This window comes from Triturus cristatus, chromosome 11 (genome assembly GCF_964204655.1).
Source record: "Triturus cristatus chromosome 11, aTriCri1.1, whole genome shotgun sequence".
In the NCBI taxonomy this organism is placed as follows: Eukaryota; Metazoa; Chordata; class Amphibia; order Caudata; family Salamandridae; genus Triturus; species Triturus cristatus.
The window spans coordinates 146,476,164-146,494,269 of NC_140594.1; the positions used below are offsets into that span (position 1 = coordinate 146,476,164).

The 18,106-nt window shown below is 43.6% G+C and overlaps 1 protein-coding gene across 1 annotated transcript in view; it reads right to left on the reverse strand.

Moving 5' to 3' along the window:
- The window catches only part of ATP6V0A2 (ATPase H+ transporting V0 subunit a2), a 417,607-nt gene that overhangs the window by 72,135 nt on the left and 327,366 nt on the right, over positions 1-18,106 (reverse strand). The window contains exons 14-15 of the mRNA XM_085636095.1: positions 11,385-11,503; positions 7,437-7,647 (exon numbers count right to left, since the gene is read on the reverse strand). Of these exons, the coding sequence (XP_085492221.1) occupies positions 7,437-7,647; positions 11,385-11,503 (330 nt within the window). The remainder of the gene's footprint in view (positions 1-7,436; positions 7,648-11,384; positions 11,504-18,106) is intronic.

Genomic DNA, 18,106 nt, shown 5'->3' on the forward strand with positions numbered 1-18,106 from the left:
AACTCAAGGTTCATCCCTCAGGCCTACTCCGTTCAATGCCTGCATGAATGCCCCCCTCCCTGGCCAACATCGTCAGAAACCACAGACTGAACATTATCTCCTGCACACACGACATCCAGCTCATCCTCTCCCTATTGGAAGACCCTTACACCACAAGGGCCAACTTCCTCCTGTGCATGACCAGTGTTGCCGACTGAATGCAAAACACCTGCCTCAAACTCAACACAAGACAATTATCTTCAGGAACAATACCTCTCCGTGGAATGACTCCTGATGGCCTGGTGAACTGGGACCTTAACCCAGCCCTCACGGGCCACGCTGGGAACCCCTGCATCATCTTGGACAGGAAACTCACCATGAATAACAAGATCAACGCAGTCTCCTCCACCTGCTTCCTCATCCTGCACATACTCCAAAAGATCTTCAAATGGCTCTCAGTCTCCACCAGATGCACCGTCACTCAAACTCTCGTCCTAGCGGTTTTGACTATGGCAACGCACTCTATGCAGGAATTACTACACACCTCCTGGAGAGATTGAAGACCTTTCAGAACTCAGCGCCAAGACCTATCCTCGACCTCCCCAGACGGACCCACATCACTCCTCACTTGAAGAAACTCCACTGGCTCCCCAGCCACAAGAGATGTCAATTCAAGATTCTGACTCACGCCTACATAGCCCTGCATAACCAAGGTCCAGAATTAATCAACCACAACCTAAGCTTTTATCATCCCTCCAGACTCCTCATCCATCTCCCTCGCCCTGGCTCACATCCCCCGCATCCGCCCAAGCAACAGTAGAGGACGCGCCGTTTCACTGAAGTCCTGGAACAGCCTCCCCCTCCATCTCCAGACTTCATCCTCTCTTCAGGAGTTCAGGAGGGGATTTAAGAGACTTGACTATTCAACTGAGGCCACCCGAGCAGCTTGGATCTCATCACCTGGATACGCTTGTGGGTGATTGGCCGTGCTTTATAAATCCGGTTTGATTGATTGATTGAGAAACCTTGTCAAAGCGTTCAAAAGCTAAACACAGGAGTGAATGTCACCATATTTTCCACATGGAGCCAGTGCAGAGATCCGAGAGGACACTATCATAGTCTTTAAGAGTTAGCCACATAGCTGGACTAAGATGATGCAGTTAAAGAAAACTGGAGCAGAGGAAATTATTTGGGCTTTCAGAATGAGGTATCTGCTGTAACAAAAGTGTACGTTTTCGGTAGCACAGGTGACAAACGTGGTTTGATGGCCAAATAGCTCGGCTGAAGCAGGGTAAGAAGTACGACTAGTCTCCAGAAGGTTCCAATAGCATAACCTCAGTCTTGGTGACACTTGAGATTAAGAGCTTTACAACCTTTCTTCTCTAGTTCCCGACAGGTATACCGAGCTGATATTTTCTAGTGGGCCAGCAAAATTAGCTAAACTTTCACATCATAATCGTACAAGGCATAATTCGGCCATTATCTCCGAAGCAGGCCCAAACTGAGAACAAATATGCTTAAAACCTGAATGGGAAGAGGGCACCTCGGAACCGCATATGTGACAGGAACCCAGAAAGAGGTAATAATGAAAATGAGTAATAGTTCAGTGCTTTTTATTTTATTATGCATGAACTGGGAGCACAAATGCTTGAGTCAAAAAAGCAGAGGGACTTAAGATGACATAGGTGCAAGTCTCTGTGTGCCCAGCCATTAAAGTTACTTCTCTTTTTTTTTAATAATTCTTTTTATTAAACAGTAGGAATCAAAATCACAAGGCAATATACAGAACATTCTCATTTCGTATCTTGACAAGGCTCTCACTCAAATAGTGTATGATATATTGACAATTGGTGACTTGTTTCATGTCTACAATGGTTCATCTTGACCTGGTACCAGTGGTGGGGTACAAACATTTCCTCTATATTCATGCCAGTCGTTCCAAATGCGGGACCATTTTTTGGGACAACCCCTAGCTACATATACATATTTTTCACGAAACATGCACCAGTCCATGTCCCTCGTCCATGTCCCTCTTCCAATGCGGAGACCGCAGGTGCCCGTGATGCCTCCCATTTCTGAGCGATGTTACGTTTCGCTATCATCAACCCCAACGTAACCCAAGTGATACGTGTATTGTTTAGATCCATGGGCTCCCGTACGTTCAGGAGACATCTCTCAGCATCCAGAGGGAGTGCATGCTCCAACACTTCGTTCAGCACCGCATGTATCTTCTTCCAGTATTTCTGGACAAATGTGCATTCCCAAAGTATGTGGAGGAAGGTACAGTCTCTTCTACATTTGCCATCTACTGCTCTTCCCATCTGCACCATACCGGGCCCGTGATATAGATCTGGTGCAAATTTTTGAGCTGTACTAGCCTCAGCCTCGCTGCAATGGCTACCTCCCGTGGTGAAGCTACCGCTGTTACCCAGTCGTCGTCAAGTATTATACCATCCCTTTCCCCGCAATTTCACAAGAGGGCCTCCGGAGTGGGGGTCTCTCTCTTTTGGAGGCAGGATTGCAAGGCATGGTGGACTTGTAGGTATCTAAAGTACACTGTGGGAGCAACATCATATTCTTGTTGCAGGGCAGAAAATGACGACCTCACCTTTTACCCATAGGTCGCCTATTTTTGATATAACTATGACGTCCCACTTGTCGAAACCTTTAGTTGACCATAGGTTGCCAAGCCGCTCTGAATCTCACAGTGGCATAGCCAGGGTGATCCTATGGTCCCACCCCATACTTCGGGTGGCTGCCTTCCAGACCTGCACCGATTGCTTGGTTTGTCCGGTCAGGTGGTGTTTCCCGGCATTCGAATAGATCGCACGGTTATAGTTTCTTCCAGGTAGTACCCAGCGATCCATCGCATAGCCCGGGTCGCCCGCCTGTCTGTAAGTGCCATGGTTAATGGCTGTCAGGTGAACTGCCCATTAATATTTTTTAAGATCGGGGAGGGCGATCCCCCCATCATACCAGGTGAGGTTCAGTTTAGTGCAATACGTGGCTTCCCATTCCATAGTAAACGGCGTTGTAGAGTCTCGATCTCTTTGAAATAGTTTGCGGAAACGAGGTCTAATGAGTTTTGTAGGACGTAGAGGAACCGGGGCAAGGATATAATCTTGAAAAAGGAAGCTCTGCCCAGCAGCGAGAGCGGAAGCTTCATCCAACGCCCTGAGTCTTTCTTCAATCTCTGCAAGGGAGGGATTAGGTTCTGAGTGAATCTATCTGTGGGGTTAGAAGTGATATGAATACCGAGATATTTGAAGCCCTGTGTAGTGATCTGTATCGGGCAGTTCCTGGGAAGTCCAGTGAGAGGTCCCTTCAGGACATACATTACTGATTTGAGCCAATTAATGGAATACCCTGAATATCTGCCAAAGATGGCGAAGATATCGAATACCGCTGTGAGCGAGGCCTTCGGGGATGTCAGATACAACAATATGTCGTCCGCATACAATGAGATGCAGTCCTCCCAGGTTTCAAACCCACTTAAAGCCACGAATCACCGGACCCCTCCGTACCCAGGATGCCAGGGGTTCCAGGGCCCAGGCGAATAAGAGGGGAGAGAGCGGGCATCCCTGCCCAGTGCCTCTACCCAGTTCTAACACCTCAGACTTTTTGCTGCTTACTACAATCTGAGTTAGTGGTTTCGGATAGAGGAGTCGCACCCACTGGATAAATTGGGGCCTAAAACCCATTTTCTCGAGAACTGCAAATAGGTATGGCCATCGAGCATATCGAATGCCATAGAGGCGTCCAGAGACACCAACACCGCCTCCTTCTGTATGGTGTCTGCCCTCCCCATCACCCCGTGCACTCTGAGCAGATTTAACGCCGTGTTGCGCTGAGGCATAAAACCGGATTGATCCGGGTGTACCAGGTTTTTAATGACTTTGATCAGTCGATTGGCGAGGAGCTTGGCTAAGATCTTTGGCTCGGCATTCAATAGGGAGATTGGCCTATAGGAGGAACAATCTGTCCGGCATTTACCTTCTTGGTGGATCATCACTAGGGTTGCAATTCTTTGGTCTTGAGCCAGCTCCCCAAGCTCCTTACTCTCCTCAAACATTTTACACAAGTGGGGGGCAAGAGTGTCTATCCCGAGTTTATAAAGCTCAATCGGTAGACCATTGGGTCCCGATGCCTTCCCCGAATTAAGCCCCCTAACTGCCAGTGCCACCTCGTCCGGTGTGAGCGCTCCCTCCAGGTATTCTACCTCTGACTCTGAGAGTTTAGGCAGTGTTATATCTCGTAAGAGGTTGATGGAGTCATGTAGCGTGTAGGGGTTCTGGGAGGTATAGATCTGCTTGAAGTGGGCGGCGAATGCGTTTGCGATGCCCTGGTGGTCCGTGATTATGTGCGTTTCTTTGTCAGTTAGTTCCAGCACCAGTCTACTTGCTAGTTTTTGTTTGTCTAACCATGCGATTAGTTTCCCTGCTTTATCCCCTTGATCGTATATTCTACCTAGCGTTTCTCTTCCCAGTTCCTTGGCCCCGTCTGTCACTAAGGCCCTATAACTATCTCATTTTAACTGTACAACGTGTAAGGTGTCTGGATGAGGTTGCGCCGTCGTTTCCTCTTCCAGTCGGAGGATCTCCGTCTCTAGCGCTTCCTCCTCCTTAACCTTTTCCTTTCTCACCCCCGCTACTTGGGAGAGGGCTTGGTCCCTAACCAGCATCTTAAATGCCTCCCATAGTGTCTGATACGAGCTCACCGATCCCTCATTTTCTTGAAAGTATTGCTCCATCGTGGTATGAAGTGCTTTGTGGACTACCGGATTGCGGAGATGCCAAGGGTTGATGGGGGCCACCATTCCCACTCTATGATGGCCCACTACCAGATGCATCCACAACGGGGAATGGTCAGATATGCCCCTCGCCATGTGCCTGACATCTTGTATGTCATGCAGGTGGTCTGGGGGAACTAGTAAGTAGTCTATCCTGGATTGGGTGTTGTGGGCCCCCGAGTGGAAGGTGTATTGGGTAGGGTCAGGATGAAATGAACGCCATGTGTCCTGTAACCCCAAAGCCCCCAGAAAATTCGGTAACCAGCTGTTGGATGGGCGAAGCTGTCTCAGCGGGCGTCTGTCTTGTGTGCCGTCCACCACTGCGTTCAGGTCCCCTCCCACTATTAAGAGTCCCTCTGGGATCGTCAACAGAATGGATCCCAGGTCTTTAAAGGCTAATTCTTGGAGAGCCGGCGGCACATAAACCGACATGAGGGTCAACACCTTCCCCTCCCATTGTCCCGTGATACCCACGTATCTCCCCCCGGCATCCACCCATGTAGATTTAATCGTCAGGGGAAAGGAGTTCCTCAGCAATATGCCCGTTCCTTTCGACCCCGAGGTAAAGCCTGAGTGCGCCACCAGGTTGTTACCCCACCTGTTGAGGGCTTTACACGAGTTACCCACCAGATGTGTCTCCTGTAGCAGTACTACGTCAGGGGCATGTCTCTTCACATATTGTAGCAATCCTGTTCTCTTAACTTTGTCCCCCAGACCATTAACATTCCAGCTCATCAATTTGAACCCTTTGTCCCATTGCGTACTCACTGACATTCACGTGTCACCTATGAGTCTGTGTTGCCGGATTACGCTGCCTTGACGATTCCTTAAAAACATATAACAATACTTGAACCCCTCCCAACTCCCCCCCCTCCCTGCTCCCCTGCACTCTGGGCAAATATAAACGGTATGCTAGGTCTTTCGCATTCCAATTGGCCTGTACTGTCAATGAAAAAAAAAATGTAAACCAATCAATCAAACGAAATCCCACCACCCCAAACAAACCCCCAATCCAACATCCCCCCCACCCTGCTTCCCTGTATTCTGGGCGCCCAACTGCCCATGTAAACCTGCAGAGCGCCTGTCACCCCAACTAGTAAACTAAAAGTAGAAAGGGGGGGGTATAGTACCCGCCCCGTTGCCCTTCCCCATGCATTACGTTTATGAAACCCCCACCCCCTCACGCAAGTCACTGCCTACTGGCATCTCAGTCGACTGCCCACTTGAGCCACTGACCTGTGAGACACATTATTTCACCTGGTTACGTGTCCCCATAGATAGTGGAACTAGGTGCTCACTTGCTACTTACTTCATCTGGCTTGTGCAGCATTCCATGCAGCAACTGCTTCTAAAGTCAGCCATCTTAAAATTGTACTGCACATAGATTTTTTTTATAGTTCCGAAATTGACACTTTTTTCAGAAGCATATGTCAGCTGTCTTGGATCAGAACAATACCTTTAGGAGGAATGCTTTTACTTTTATTCTTCGAATGTATCTTGCTTGTTGAGCTTTTGCATGTTTTACAGTAGATAGGTGAGTGAGTGAATGCACAAATGAATCAATGGGTGGATTAACAGATGTGTAAATGGAAGTAAGAGTACATGAATGATCAGTTATTGAGTGCCTAAGCTCACTAGTGACTAAAGAGGCACTTTCGGTTATAAGCCAAGTCTCTTGGTATTGCCAAAGCTTCAACAGCGTATATATCATTGCAAATTATACTCTTTGTAATTATTTTTCTATATTTCATGCTTGCCAGGTGCAGTGCAGAGCTTTATTTAGTATGCCATTTTTGCAATACAAACAAACAATGCAAAGTGGATACCAATATGCACAATACAACTCACAATCACATCAAGTCCATGACACTGACTTACAGCCACCATGAATGGACCAGTACATGAAAGTATACATTTCTAAAGACTTTTCAGTAAGTGGAACTTTGAGAAAAATAGCAAAGTTTACAAGATTACAATAACATAATTGCTTCAATTTAAAAAATGGGCTTATATAAAAACAAAGAAGAGAGATTGCAAATATATCATTAATAAAAGAGTACAAATGAGTCTGACTGCTTGTTGGTCTAATTTATTTTTAATTTAAAATAATTTAACTAAATTCCCTTTAATTCAAATAATTTTCGATGAACCTTTTCAAGATTTTATTATTAAGTTTGCCTTATTTAACTTGTAATTTAAAATTATTAGGTTAATTTGTTTAAAATACAGTGTTTTAGTATAAGCATGGTTTTGAGTTGGGTATTTTCTTTAATGTAATAGAATATGTTCCTGCGTTATGGTTACTATGTGGGCTACTGTAAACAATGGCTGGAGTAAGGCGAGGGTGATAAAGCTAGTGTTAGGGTAAGTATTGAGATAGTTGGGGTAATGGTATAAGTTAAGAAGACGGGTTGATGTAAGGGTCTTCAAACGTAATGCCTCTGGTGTCAATTTAATGGTAGCTAAATATGAAAATCTAAATGATGGTACACTGTATTTATTGCTAGTCAACGTTGTGACGTATCCACCTCAGCAGTTTCATTCCTGAAGCTCAAGCACAAGGTCAAACACCTGTGAAACAAACAATACCTTTATGACAAAACAGCCATTGTTCAACTATACATCACAAGACAGATCCATTTAATAAGATAAGTAGAGTAACACCAACCTGTCCAGTGTAAAGTTCTCCTGCTTTCTCGCCAGTAAATAAGAACATGTTTATAAAGGTGATTAAAATACTTGGTGCAACATTTGAGTTCTCTGCAGAGTAGGCCAGCCACTTAAAGATAATCATGAACACCAAGTAGCCAAAGATACTAAGCAGGAAGACTAGTTCAGGAATAAACACCAACACAATGCTGTATGTCTTCTTGAAGTGTCTGAAAGCAGAAAGGATAAAAATACAAAAAATAATGACACTTGTGTAATTGCCTCCCAACAACATTCTATGGAAATTAAGATTGATAAATGTAGCAGCTTCTTGAGAGCAAGGTAAGTATTTCTGAATGTGACAGTACTTCTACAGTGCAGTTAACAAGTAATTCTAATCAGGCTGAAACAAGTTGAAAACTTGCTTGGCTTTTAAGGGGTGTTTCAGATGATAATAAACTTATTAGACATTGGTAGTTTGATCCAGCATCACAACTGAAAGACATTCTGTTAGACACTTGAAAAATATCAGTAAAGGCTATGTGGGTTTTAGGCCTATAGAAACAGTCATTAACCCATAGAAAGGAAACGCATTTATTCACAAGTAGCAACTGATGACAATATACACTATTAAATTAAACTGTATTATATCCTGAACTCAGCTGGCAAGAAAGAGAAAAAACAGGAACACCCACAAGGCGTATGTACTCTGTGTGTTATATAGTATAATCTAGCATTTTCAGTACCTTGTTAAGTATAATGGCTAGCTCAATTTTAAGTGCAAGAGCAAGCTTTTCTAGTATTTAAGTTTAGTGAGCATATCAATTAGGAAAGAAGCAGGGTCACTGGAAAAATAAATTGATTTGACAAATGCAATTGCAATCACGACACAACAAACTGGCAAATGATGTCCACTGAAAGAGTACACTGCACCAAAACAATGCCTGGACAATTGTACAACCTCAAATCATTGCACAGTGGGTGTACCATTCCAGAACGTGGGGCTGTGTGATTGAGAATGTTTGTAGAGAACTAAGGGGGATGGAGGAGGACCTACTGGTTGGTGGGATCCCACAAACAAAATATATGGATAGGGAGGGTTTCCAAAATTAGAGAGGGATTTGAGGGTGGGGGAGCACTGCCCGTAATACAGGAGCCAGCAATGCACTATATCTGACTTAGCCTTAGGTTGTTTATTCATTGGCTGTCTAAGATTACAGTTAGTTTTAGACCATGATAAGTCAAAACTATCTATGTGGTTTGAGAACAATAGAATCACGACAGACCTTCAATAAGTTACCATAGATATTCTTAAAAGAGCCAAAAATCAATTCAGCAGAGCAACACTTTCTAAGCAGTTATAAATATCAGGTAAATTAATATGCTTTAATAAAAGTTTCATCAGACTCCACCATCCTTTACTACCAGGATCCACTGAATCACATAAGTAGATATGTCTATTAACTGAGGGAGGGAAAAGGAAACTAACAGAGGATTATGGCCACTGTTGCCCACTGACTGCATTGAAAAAGATAAGATGTGAATAACTAGGACATTAGAAACAAACATGTAATCAATAATACTAGACCAGCCCCTATCTAAAAGGGTTGGAGATGCAACAATTATCTAAAAAAAGATTAACATTAACCAGATTCCAGTCAGAGATCAAATCTAGTAAATAAAGTTGAAGTTGATTGCCAGAAAAAAAGCAACTTCTATGTCATCTGTGGATATTCTGGAAGACTCATCATAACTCGTTTGTTCCAATTTTGCATTAAAATCACTAGCTAGAATTATGGAACAGGGTGGGGTGAAAAAATCAGTAAGAAGTTCAATAAAGAAGTCCAAGTATTTGAACAAACCATTAAAACTATTATAGTTGTTTGATACAGAACTGGCACTATAAAAATTAAAAATCAAAAAACATGTCCCCCAACTCATTTCATTTGGTAAATATGAATATGGAGGGATAACTGTGTTGCCTGACAAGTCAAATAAGTAGCCACCCAGATCTGTAGGCCCCCTTTAGGATCCCCACTAAGTGAAGGAATAGCTGGAACAACACTTGAAGCAAATCCATCTAAGTGATGTGCTTCTATAGACCATGCCTCCAGTAGTAAGATGGTGCCACAAAGCCTAGTAAAATCCAGCCAGGAATTATGGTCTATTTTAGAAGAAATGGCAGCAATGCTCCTAGAAAGAATGTATAGATCCCTCTTGGAGAATGATGTTGAGACTTTGGCCCCGATCTATATCTTGGTGGTAAGGATACTCCGTCGCAACGGCGACAGACTATGCTTACCGCCAAGATAATGGTCCGCCCGCACAATTTAGTTGTGGACTGACTATATGTTTAAACATGTCAGACAATAATCCACCTCAGCCGTGATTAAACTCCAATTATGGCCCTGTGGAGGAAGGGCTGTCTGAGGCAGATCTCTAATTCCGCCCACGTAATTAAGATGAGTGGAAAACCCTGGCAGTAAGAGGTAATGAAAACTGATAAAGGCACCCCTTGCCATGGAAGAGGATTCCCATGGCGAGGGGAGTATTTTATTTTTTTATTTTTCAAAATGCCATTTCAGGATTTTCTTTTTGACAAAAGAAAAGAACACAGCTTGGTTTAGGGCTTCGTCATGTGGATGGAGCCATGCATCAAACTATGAACATCACTGACCGGAACCACAGTGACAGCAGTTCCTACCAAAGCTTTAGCAATCAAAGCATGTATGGTTCAGGGCTACGTTAAATGGACGGACCCCTGCACCAAACTATAAACAGCACTGACAGGAACCGCCATGACAGCAGTTCCTGCCAATGCTTTAGAAATCACTGCCAGCTTGGCAGTCATTTCTAAATTTGGTGGGAGACGTAGTCTTGGTCTGGCGGACGTTAAGTCCTCCACCAGGTCAATGGAGATTACTCTGTCTGCCAACAATTAAATCAGGCCCTTTGTCCAGTTGTACAGCGACAGGTGGTGCTCGAGGGTGAAAAGAATACAGGAAAGGATCATTTACAGTCGGTTGAGGGAGTCAAGCATTGTCATTCAGTGATTCCAGAGGGGTAAAACGATTGTGAATATGGAATTGAGGATAGCTATTAGTATTAACTGCGGCTAACGGTTTGGGATAACAGGTAATAGGTACTGATAACATGAGGTTTATAAAAAGAAATAACCTAGAAGAACAGCTCTACTCCTAGCACCCAGAAGTAAACACGGTTCAAAAGACCTTTATAAAGAGGATATCAACAGTTTGTTTTTAAATATGGCTACCATACAATCCTGTGGGCCTTGTTTGATACCTGGACCCATCCAGGAGGCTTTTCTAACAAAGGCAATCTCGGTATGCAAGAAGGGGAAAACAGTCGATTATTTAGTCCATAAACAGTCTAGTTCATAAGTTCAATGAATACTTGTCAGGGGGCAGGTTCAGCATTGGTAACCTTGAATCGTCACTCCTGAGATTTCTTTCTAGAGTAGTGCCTTTCATGGCGGTCACTGAGATGTGAAAGATTATTGAATAGACTAGGATCAGCCAGACTAGAACTTAAAGAGGCCATGGTCTTCAGCAGGTCCTTGGCTTCAACAGAGAAAAATCTCTTATAAGAGCTAAAAAACAGGTTCCATTGCTGCAACAATACATGGCTCTAATTTATTAATCAAAGATAACCTAATCACCTCACTCTTTCCAGAAATTGGACAAGAGGAGGACCCAGAGGATCCAGCAAGATGAAGGGAGGGTGATACTTCCCTAGTGAGCTGTGCTGGGCTCTTAACATGGGTGTGGCTCTCTGCAGTGGGCTACTTCTTTTGGCATAATACTTTGAGTTAAATAACAAACAGAACTTTACATAGAAGATCACTGTGACAAGAAGAACATACATTGTAAACTGGAGAAACACATCTGTTTTGAATCATTAGTCTATGACATTCAGAACGGGATCTCTTTATTACCTTCTTACTTACCGGTAGTTAAAGGCTCCAAGAACAATTCCAAATGTCATATGAACCACTCCAATGATGATGGACATTTTCATTTTGAAAGAGTTCAAAAAGGTTAACCGGTTGGTTGCCAAGTTCCAAATCTAGTGACAAAAAAACAAAACCTTAAAACATGAATGTTGCACAAGTTTCAATCACAATGAATTTTAAAAGCAAACGGATAAACACAAAATATTTATTTAAATAGTGGCATAACAAACAATAGGGTATTAAATATGACCAACAATGAAGGAAAATAGGTACAAAAAAAAACTTTCACAAAAAAAGGTTAGGGCTACTGGAATGTTGATCATGGTGCAAATGGAGGTTTAGTGAAAATCTACAAAATATTCCGAGGGCATCCCAAATCCATATATTTTGAATACCATTGTTCCTGGAGAGCTCCTGCTGCTGTGACTATCATGGTGTCCTTTGCAGGAGCTGGTTACTCATGATTCATCTAAACTGGGCAACATGATGTTCAGAGGGTGTCGCTGATACAAGCCTAACAATCTAGTGTAACCGTTAGGAGCTGCAGTGTATTTATAAAGAATTCACTGGCCTTAATCTAGAAGTATCACGGTGGTATCTAGCCAAGTTGCATGTTCAATAGGAAAACAAGTTTCAAATCTCATCATACTAATGTATTTTGTTTGTTGCTTTCTGAACTCTAGGGATGGAGGACACTATAATCTGACTTGTGGAATCCAAGCCACCTGATGGAAGCCTACCTTATGCTCAAAACAGGGGAAATGATTTCTCACCCATTGTTGAGGTGGCGGAGGGAGGACCTCTTTTTCTCTATTATGTCACTGTAGATCAATGTATCATGTTTCATTCCTCTCTGCCTACTTGGCTTTCTTTTCTTTAATCTAAGAAAATGTTATTTGGAGATGTGATATTTCGTTGATGGCCAATGCAATACTTATGGTTAAGAACTTTATTTAGTTGCCAAATAAAATAGAAATTAACTGAAGGATGCATGTCTAGAGCATGCACAGCAAGTCCCATGTGTTCCTGTACCTTGGGTTTGCTTGGTTCCTGCCCATCTCCAACAACCTCTGGTAAGGACAACCAGAAAGACGTACTATTAATCCATAGGCTTAGCATGGGTTACTGGGTGGCCATTACAACTGGTAATAGGAGGACAACTTCTGTCTGCTCTTATGTATGGTAGCCAAGTAGTTCATTCTGCAAAGAGACTTCTGCTTTTGAGATCCGTGCTTGGATAATTCATGCACACAGCCTCTAACCTCAGGAAGGACACAGGTCTTGAGGCCAACAAAGCCGACTTCTCTAGGGCAGGGTGGACATGAACCTTTTTAAGATATGTGATATAGCATAGCCACAGCTCCAAAGAGCAGTAAAATGCTTCATCAAGGACATTTTGACTTCAGTAGGAGCATCTCAAAAGTGAAGGACTGTACACAAAGCGGTATGATGTGATGGGTCCAGTTAAATGCAAAAACAACAGTTGATGGACAGAATGCAGAACAATGTCATACATTCACCCCAGTACAGAGATCTGGGCCTAAATCCATCGTTTTTTGCTCACCATGCCGTTCCAGTTTGAACCCAGCCATATGCAAATCAGTCTTGACCCTGTGCCTCATGGGAACAGTCCAGCCCGAACTGCCAAGCCAGGTCCTCCCTGGACTGGAAACAAGCATCCTAGGACCGGTTTCGGGGTTTCACCCCTCTTCAGCCAGGATAGCTAGATTCCAGTGGCATGGAGAGCACGGGACCCACGTCTGGGCATACCCTTCCCACTCGGGTGACAAATGCAAAAACAACAGTTGATGGACAGGATGCAAAACAATGTCATACATTCACCCCAGTACAGAGATCTGGGCCTAAATCCATCGTTTTTTTGCTCACCATGCCATTCCAGTTTGAACCTAGCATATGCAAATCAGTCTTGACCCTGTGCCTCATGGGAACAGTCCAGCCCGAACTGCCAAGCCAGGTCCTCCCTGGACTGGAAACAAGCATCCTAGGACCGGTTTCGGGGTTTCACCCCTCTTCAGCCAGGATAGCTAGATTCCAGTGGCATGGAGAGCACGGGACCCACGTCTGGGCATACCCTTCCCACTCGGGTGACAAATGCAAAAACAACAGTTGATGGACAGGATGCAAAACAATGTCATACATTCACCCCAGTACAGAGATCTGGGCCTAAATCCATCGTTTTTTTGCTCACCATGCCATTCCAGTTTGAACCTAGCATATGCAAATCAGTCTTGACCCTGTGCCTCATGGGAACAGTCCAGCCCGAACTGCCAAGCCAGGTCCTCCCCGGACTAAAACTGAATTACAAAAATCATGATATGGAGTAAAGGGAGCTGGGAACATCAAATTGTTATAGAACTGGAAGTACACTGCACCTCTGGTTTTTACCATTTACACTGCAGATATTTCAATTAAAGGCACAGGACAATTTGCAAAGAATAACACGCATTATTTAGTTAAAAGACAAAACCAGTATTACACTCCAGGTCTGTAAGCTGGAAAATTAGCATTTTAAGCTCTAGGTCAGATCTTCTTCCTAATGAAAAAAACAGGTTTCAATTTACCTAAATGGCACTGAACCATGCCAGTCCAGGTGGATACACAAATGTGATGTTCATTTTATTGTGGAGCACTCTCCGGACGCAGTGTTTCTTACTGAAACTTCGCTAAATGAGGACTCTACCCACGATATTGTGAAAGTAATTCCTCAAGGATATGCCAAAATTAGACAGGACTGGCCTGCTCAAAGGGGCAGAGGGATCGCAATGATTTTTAGGCAAGGGCTTCATTGCTCCTCTTCACAGCTTTCAATCAATGCATGTGAATCATCACTCTTCTCCCTGGCACTTACAAATAATTTTGCCTCATAAGGGCCCTTGATCTATCACCTTTCGGGCACACTGGCTAATTTTGTCACCTCCCTAACAGATAACTTATCTCGTTTAGTACTTCACAACTTCAATTTCTTTGTCGTAGGTGACTTTGACCTCCATTTCGACAATGCCAGCTGCCCATCAGTAACGTCCTTACTAGGGAACCTGGAGAAACTATAGCTTAGTCAATAAATCTACAATTCTATGCACAGTTCAGGACATATCCTTGATCCTGTATTCTTCAACCTTGACAACCTCGACATCAAGGTCAGGCCATATCATTGACCTGTATTCACCAATGTTGACATCGAGGCCCAACTCCCCCTGAGGTGGTATGACCATCTCGCTATTCCCATCTCCTTAAAACTCAAGAGGGGTGCCAGCGGGCCACGACCCTACAACAGTTTGGCAGCGCAAGTGGGCTAAATGGACCCCTATGAGGTTTTGTCAAGAACTTGAATGCAGCCAACCCAGTCTAGATCAAAATGTGGACAAGGCTAACAAAGAAACCGGCGAATGGATTCGAGGAGCCAGAGATCCGATTGCTCGCCTCTCAAAGCAGGTCTCCCGAAAAGAGTAACTTGTAATGAAGCAGGAATGCAAATGAACTGAACGCCTTTGATGCAAAGTATATGATACACAGCGCAAAACAGACTATCTAGCTGCTGAAAAGAACTAACAACACCCTATTAAATAATCTAGACATGACTTCTACGCAACCAAAATTCAGTTAGCTCTCAATACCTCGAGAGAACTCTCTCTATAGTAAAATTGCTCACCTCACTCAATGCTTTCTCCTCGTCTATCTCACCTTCGGTGGAGAGTTGTTATGATTTAGCCTACTTCTTCTCCCAGAAGGTCAACAATATATATGCCTAGTTTCCCGTTGACGCCAGAAACTCTCCAAGTTGGAGCTCTTGGTTTAACGTCTCAAAGAATAGCAGTAAACTGCTGAAATTCAAGCCAATTCATTGACTGACATGACTTCGCTATGGTCCTCTGTGAAATATGGCTCTCCTCTAGATCCAGTATCTCCCTCTATTTTAGAGCAAGGTTCAGCAGTGAAGTATACAGTCCTATGTGACCTTCCCAATTGCTCCCTGGCCTCTGCCTGTGTTCCTCAGAGTTGGAAACATGCAATGGTAGTCCCAATATTGAAGAAACCCTTGCTTGACTCTCCGAAACCAGAAAATCATCTACATATCTTCCTTTTACCATTTTTCTCCAAGATTACTTAGAAACATGTGAACAAACAACTCTCTAACTTCCTTGAAATCAAGGATGCGCTTAATAGGACTCAGTCGAACTTTCGGCCATCTTACAGCACTGAATCTGCCTTGCTGTTAGTCGGTACATCATAATGTTGGATCTCAGTGCTGCATTCAACATCGTATCCCACAACATCGTTAAAAAGACTGTGGGAAAGTGGTATTGGTGACAAAGCCTTGTTCTGGCTGGCCTCTTTTCTGCAATATAGAATGTTTCAGGTCTCTTTAAAACCTTTTCCCCTGAAGAGTTTTCCATTGGATCAAGGAGTGCCTCAAGGATCCTTCTTAAGTCCAACTTTTTTTCTTTTTTTTTTTAAACATTTACGTCCGACCTCTCGCAAACTTCATTGAAAGTTTTGGCTTCATCATCATTTCCTACGTGGAGGACAATACACAGCTTCTAATCACTCTCTCTCAAAAAACAAAAATACCACTTCCAAATTGTGCCAAGGTCTTTTGGAAGTAGCTATCTGGATGGAGAACAACTGCTTAAAGTTTAATGATATGAAGACCGAGGTTATGATCCTGGATAACCAGTCTTACATCTGGTCCACCTCTTGGTGGCCTAATAGTCTTGGTCCCCTACCCTCAGCATAACAAAAAGTAAAAAATCTGGCTCGATGACAAGTTGTCATTTGACAACCAAGCCAACTTATAGGCTGGACAATATTTTGGGCTATGAAAATCCTTAAGATCATCCTAGGATTTCTACCAGTTTTCCAGTTGCGCCTTAGCAGACTTCAATACTTCCAAAATTCTGCAGCTGCTGAAATTTCCTAAACCGGTCTGAGTAAATTGCACTGGCTTCCGGTCAGGCAGAGAACTGTCTTTAAAACTCTCTGCTTTAGTTACAAGTAATTATCTGAAGCTGGCCCACATTACCTTAAGCCCTTGGTAAAACCATACGCTAACGGTAGGAACTTAAGATCATCTGGTGCTAGACTAGGCTCTGTTCCTAATTTTAGAGAAGTCAGAATCGGAGACAGCTCTTTTAGTTATCAGGTGCCCTAGATCTGAAACTCCCTGCCTCTAACTATTCAACAGGCACCTACTGAAGCTTCATTTAGGAACAGCAAAAAAACTATTTTTTTCCATTTCTTGTTCCTAATCTCCAATTTCTAACTTGCATCATTCTTTACGTGTGCGGAATATTCACGCTGGGACACTTCAAGGAAGTAGCCATGCACTCTACAAGTCTGCCTTATTATTAATATTACTCCACCTACTTGCAACCCCAAGTGTCAGACTGGATCCAGAAACTTCAAAGCTTCGAGGTTGCCAACAGATGGCGCTGGACTTGGGTGGAGACGGAGTGACATCATATGACACCACCAAGACTATATAGCGCCCGTCCTGGCGTACCTACATCGGTTATCCACCGCTTTTTCCAAGCCTTCGAGGAGAAGGCAGAATAACAAAACGTTTTGCAGTACCAAAATAATGTATCAGGGAATTTTATTAATTGGCGAGTATAAGTTATCCATCAAACGGGGAGGTGGGTGGGTTGGTGAGGAATCTGCAGGTAGCTAGACTATCCACCAGAAAGATTGTTATCGCAGATAAGTAACTTTTTCTTCTGGTTTGATACTTCTACCTACAGATTCCTAACCTGTAGAACAGATTCCACAGAATACCCTGCTTAGAAGGTGGGCTGATGGATAATTATACAAGAAAGTCCTGTAGGAACCGATCTTTCTCATTTCAGAGTTGAGACAATAGTGCTTAGCCAATGTGTGCAAAGAGGCTCAAGTTGCCGTTTTGCAAATATCCAGAATTGGAACACCCTGCGCAAGAAGGAGTAGTTTCTTTTCTGTAACTCCAGTTCTGTAGTAGGGGTATCTCTGTTATAGTCATAATCTAGTGAATAGTCCCGCCCATGTGCGCGGACCCCGGAGCAATAAAAAATAATCTCTAAAAGGTGACAAATCATGCAGACCTGCATACACCTTTAAGAGAGAATTTAATTTAAAGACAGATAATGCAGCCTATACCCACAGGCTACACTGTCCAGTACTTCAACTAGAATTCCACCAAAATCCACAAACAGCACTGCCTGTCCAGTTTTTCTCCCCATAGGAAAAAACCCTGCCTCTACCAGCAAAAGCCTCTGGAATGATAGAGAGGAAGGAGTGGACAGACAAGCCCCATAGGCTGCCATTATGTGGCTTGGAACAGGATACTGTGCCTTTAAGAAAACTTTCCAGTTTTCCAGAACTTTCCCCAGTATCCCAGAATGCCCAGCAGGTCCCATTTACTTTCAGTTCTTTTTGAAGGCGTAGCACGCCAGACCTGTAGCATTCTCCATATGAATAAGTATCTCTCCACCGGGGAGGAGGGCGGGCGCTTATGACTATAACAGAGATACCCCTACTACAGAACTGGAGTTACAGAAAAGAAACTACTCCTTCTGTAGTAGGGGATCTCTGTGTATAGTCATAATCTAGTGAATAGAATGGCAAGCCCATCCCCACACAACAAAAGCGGTGGAGAACACATAAGACACAGCCACTACTGTGCGAACAAATTTCGCAGCGAAGCCTGCCCAACCTGAGCATCT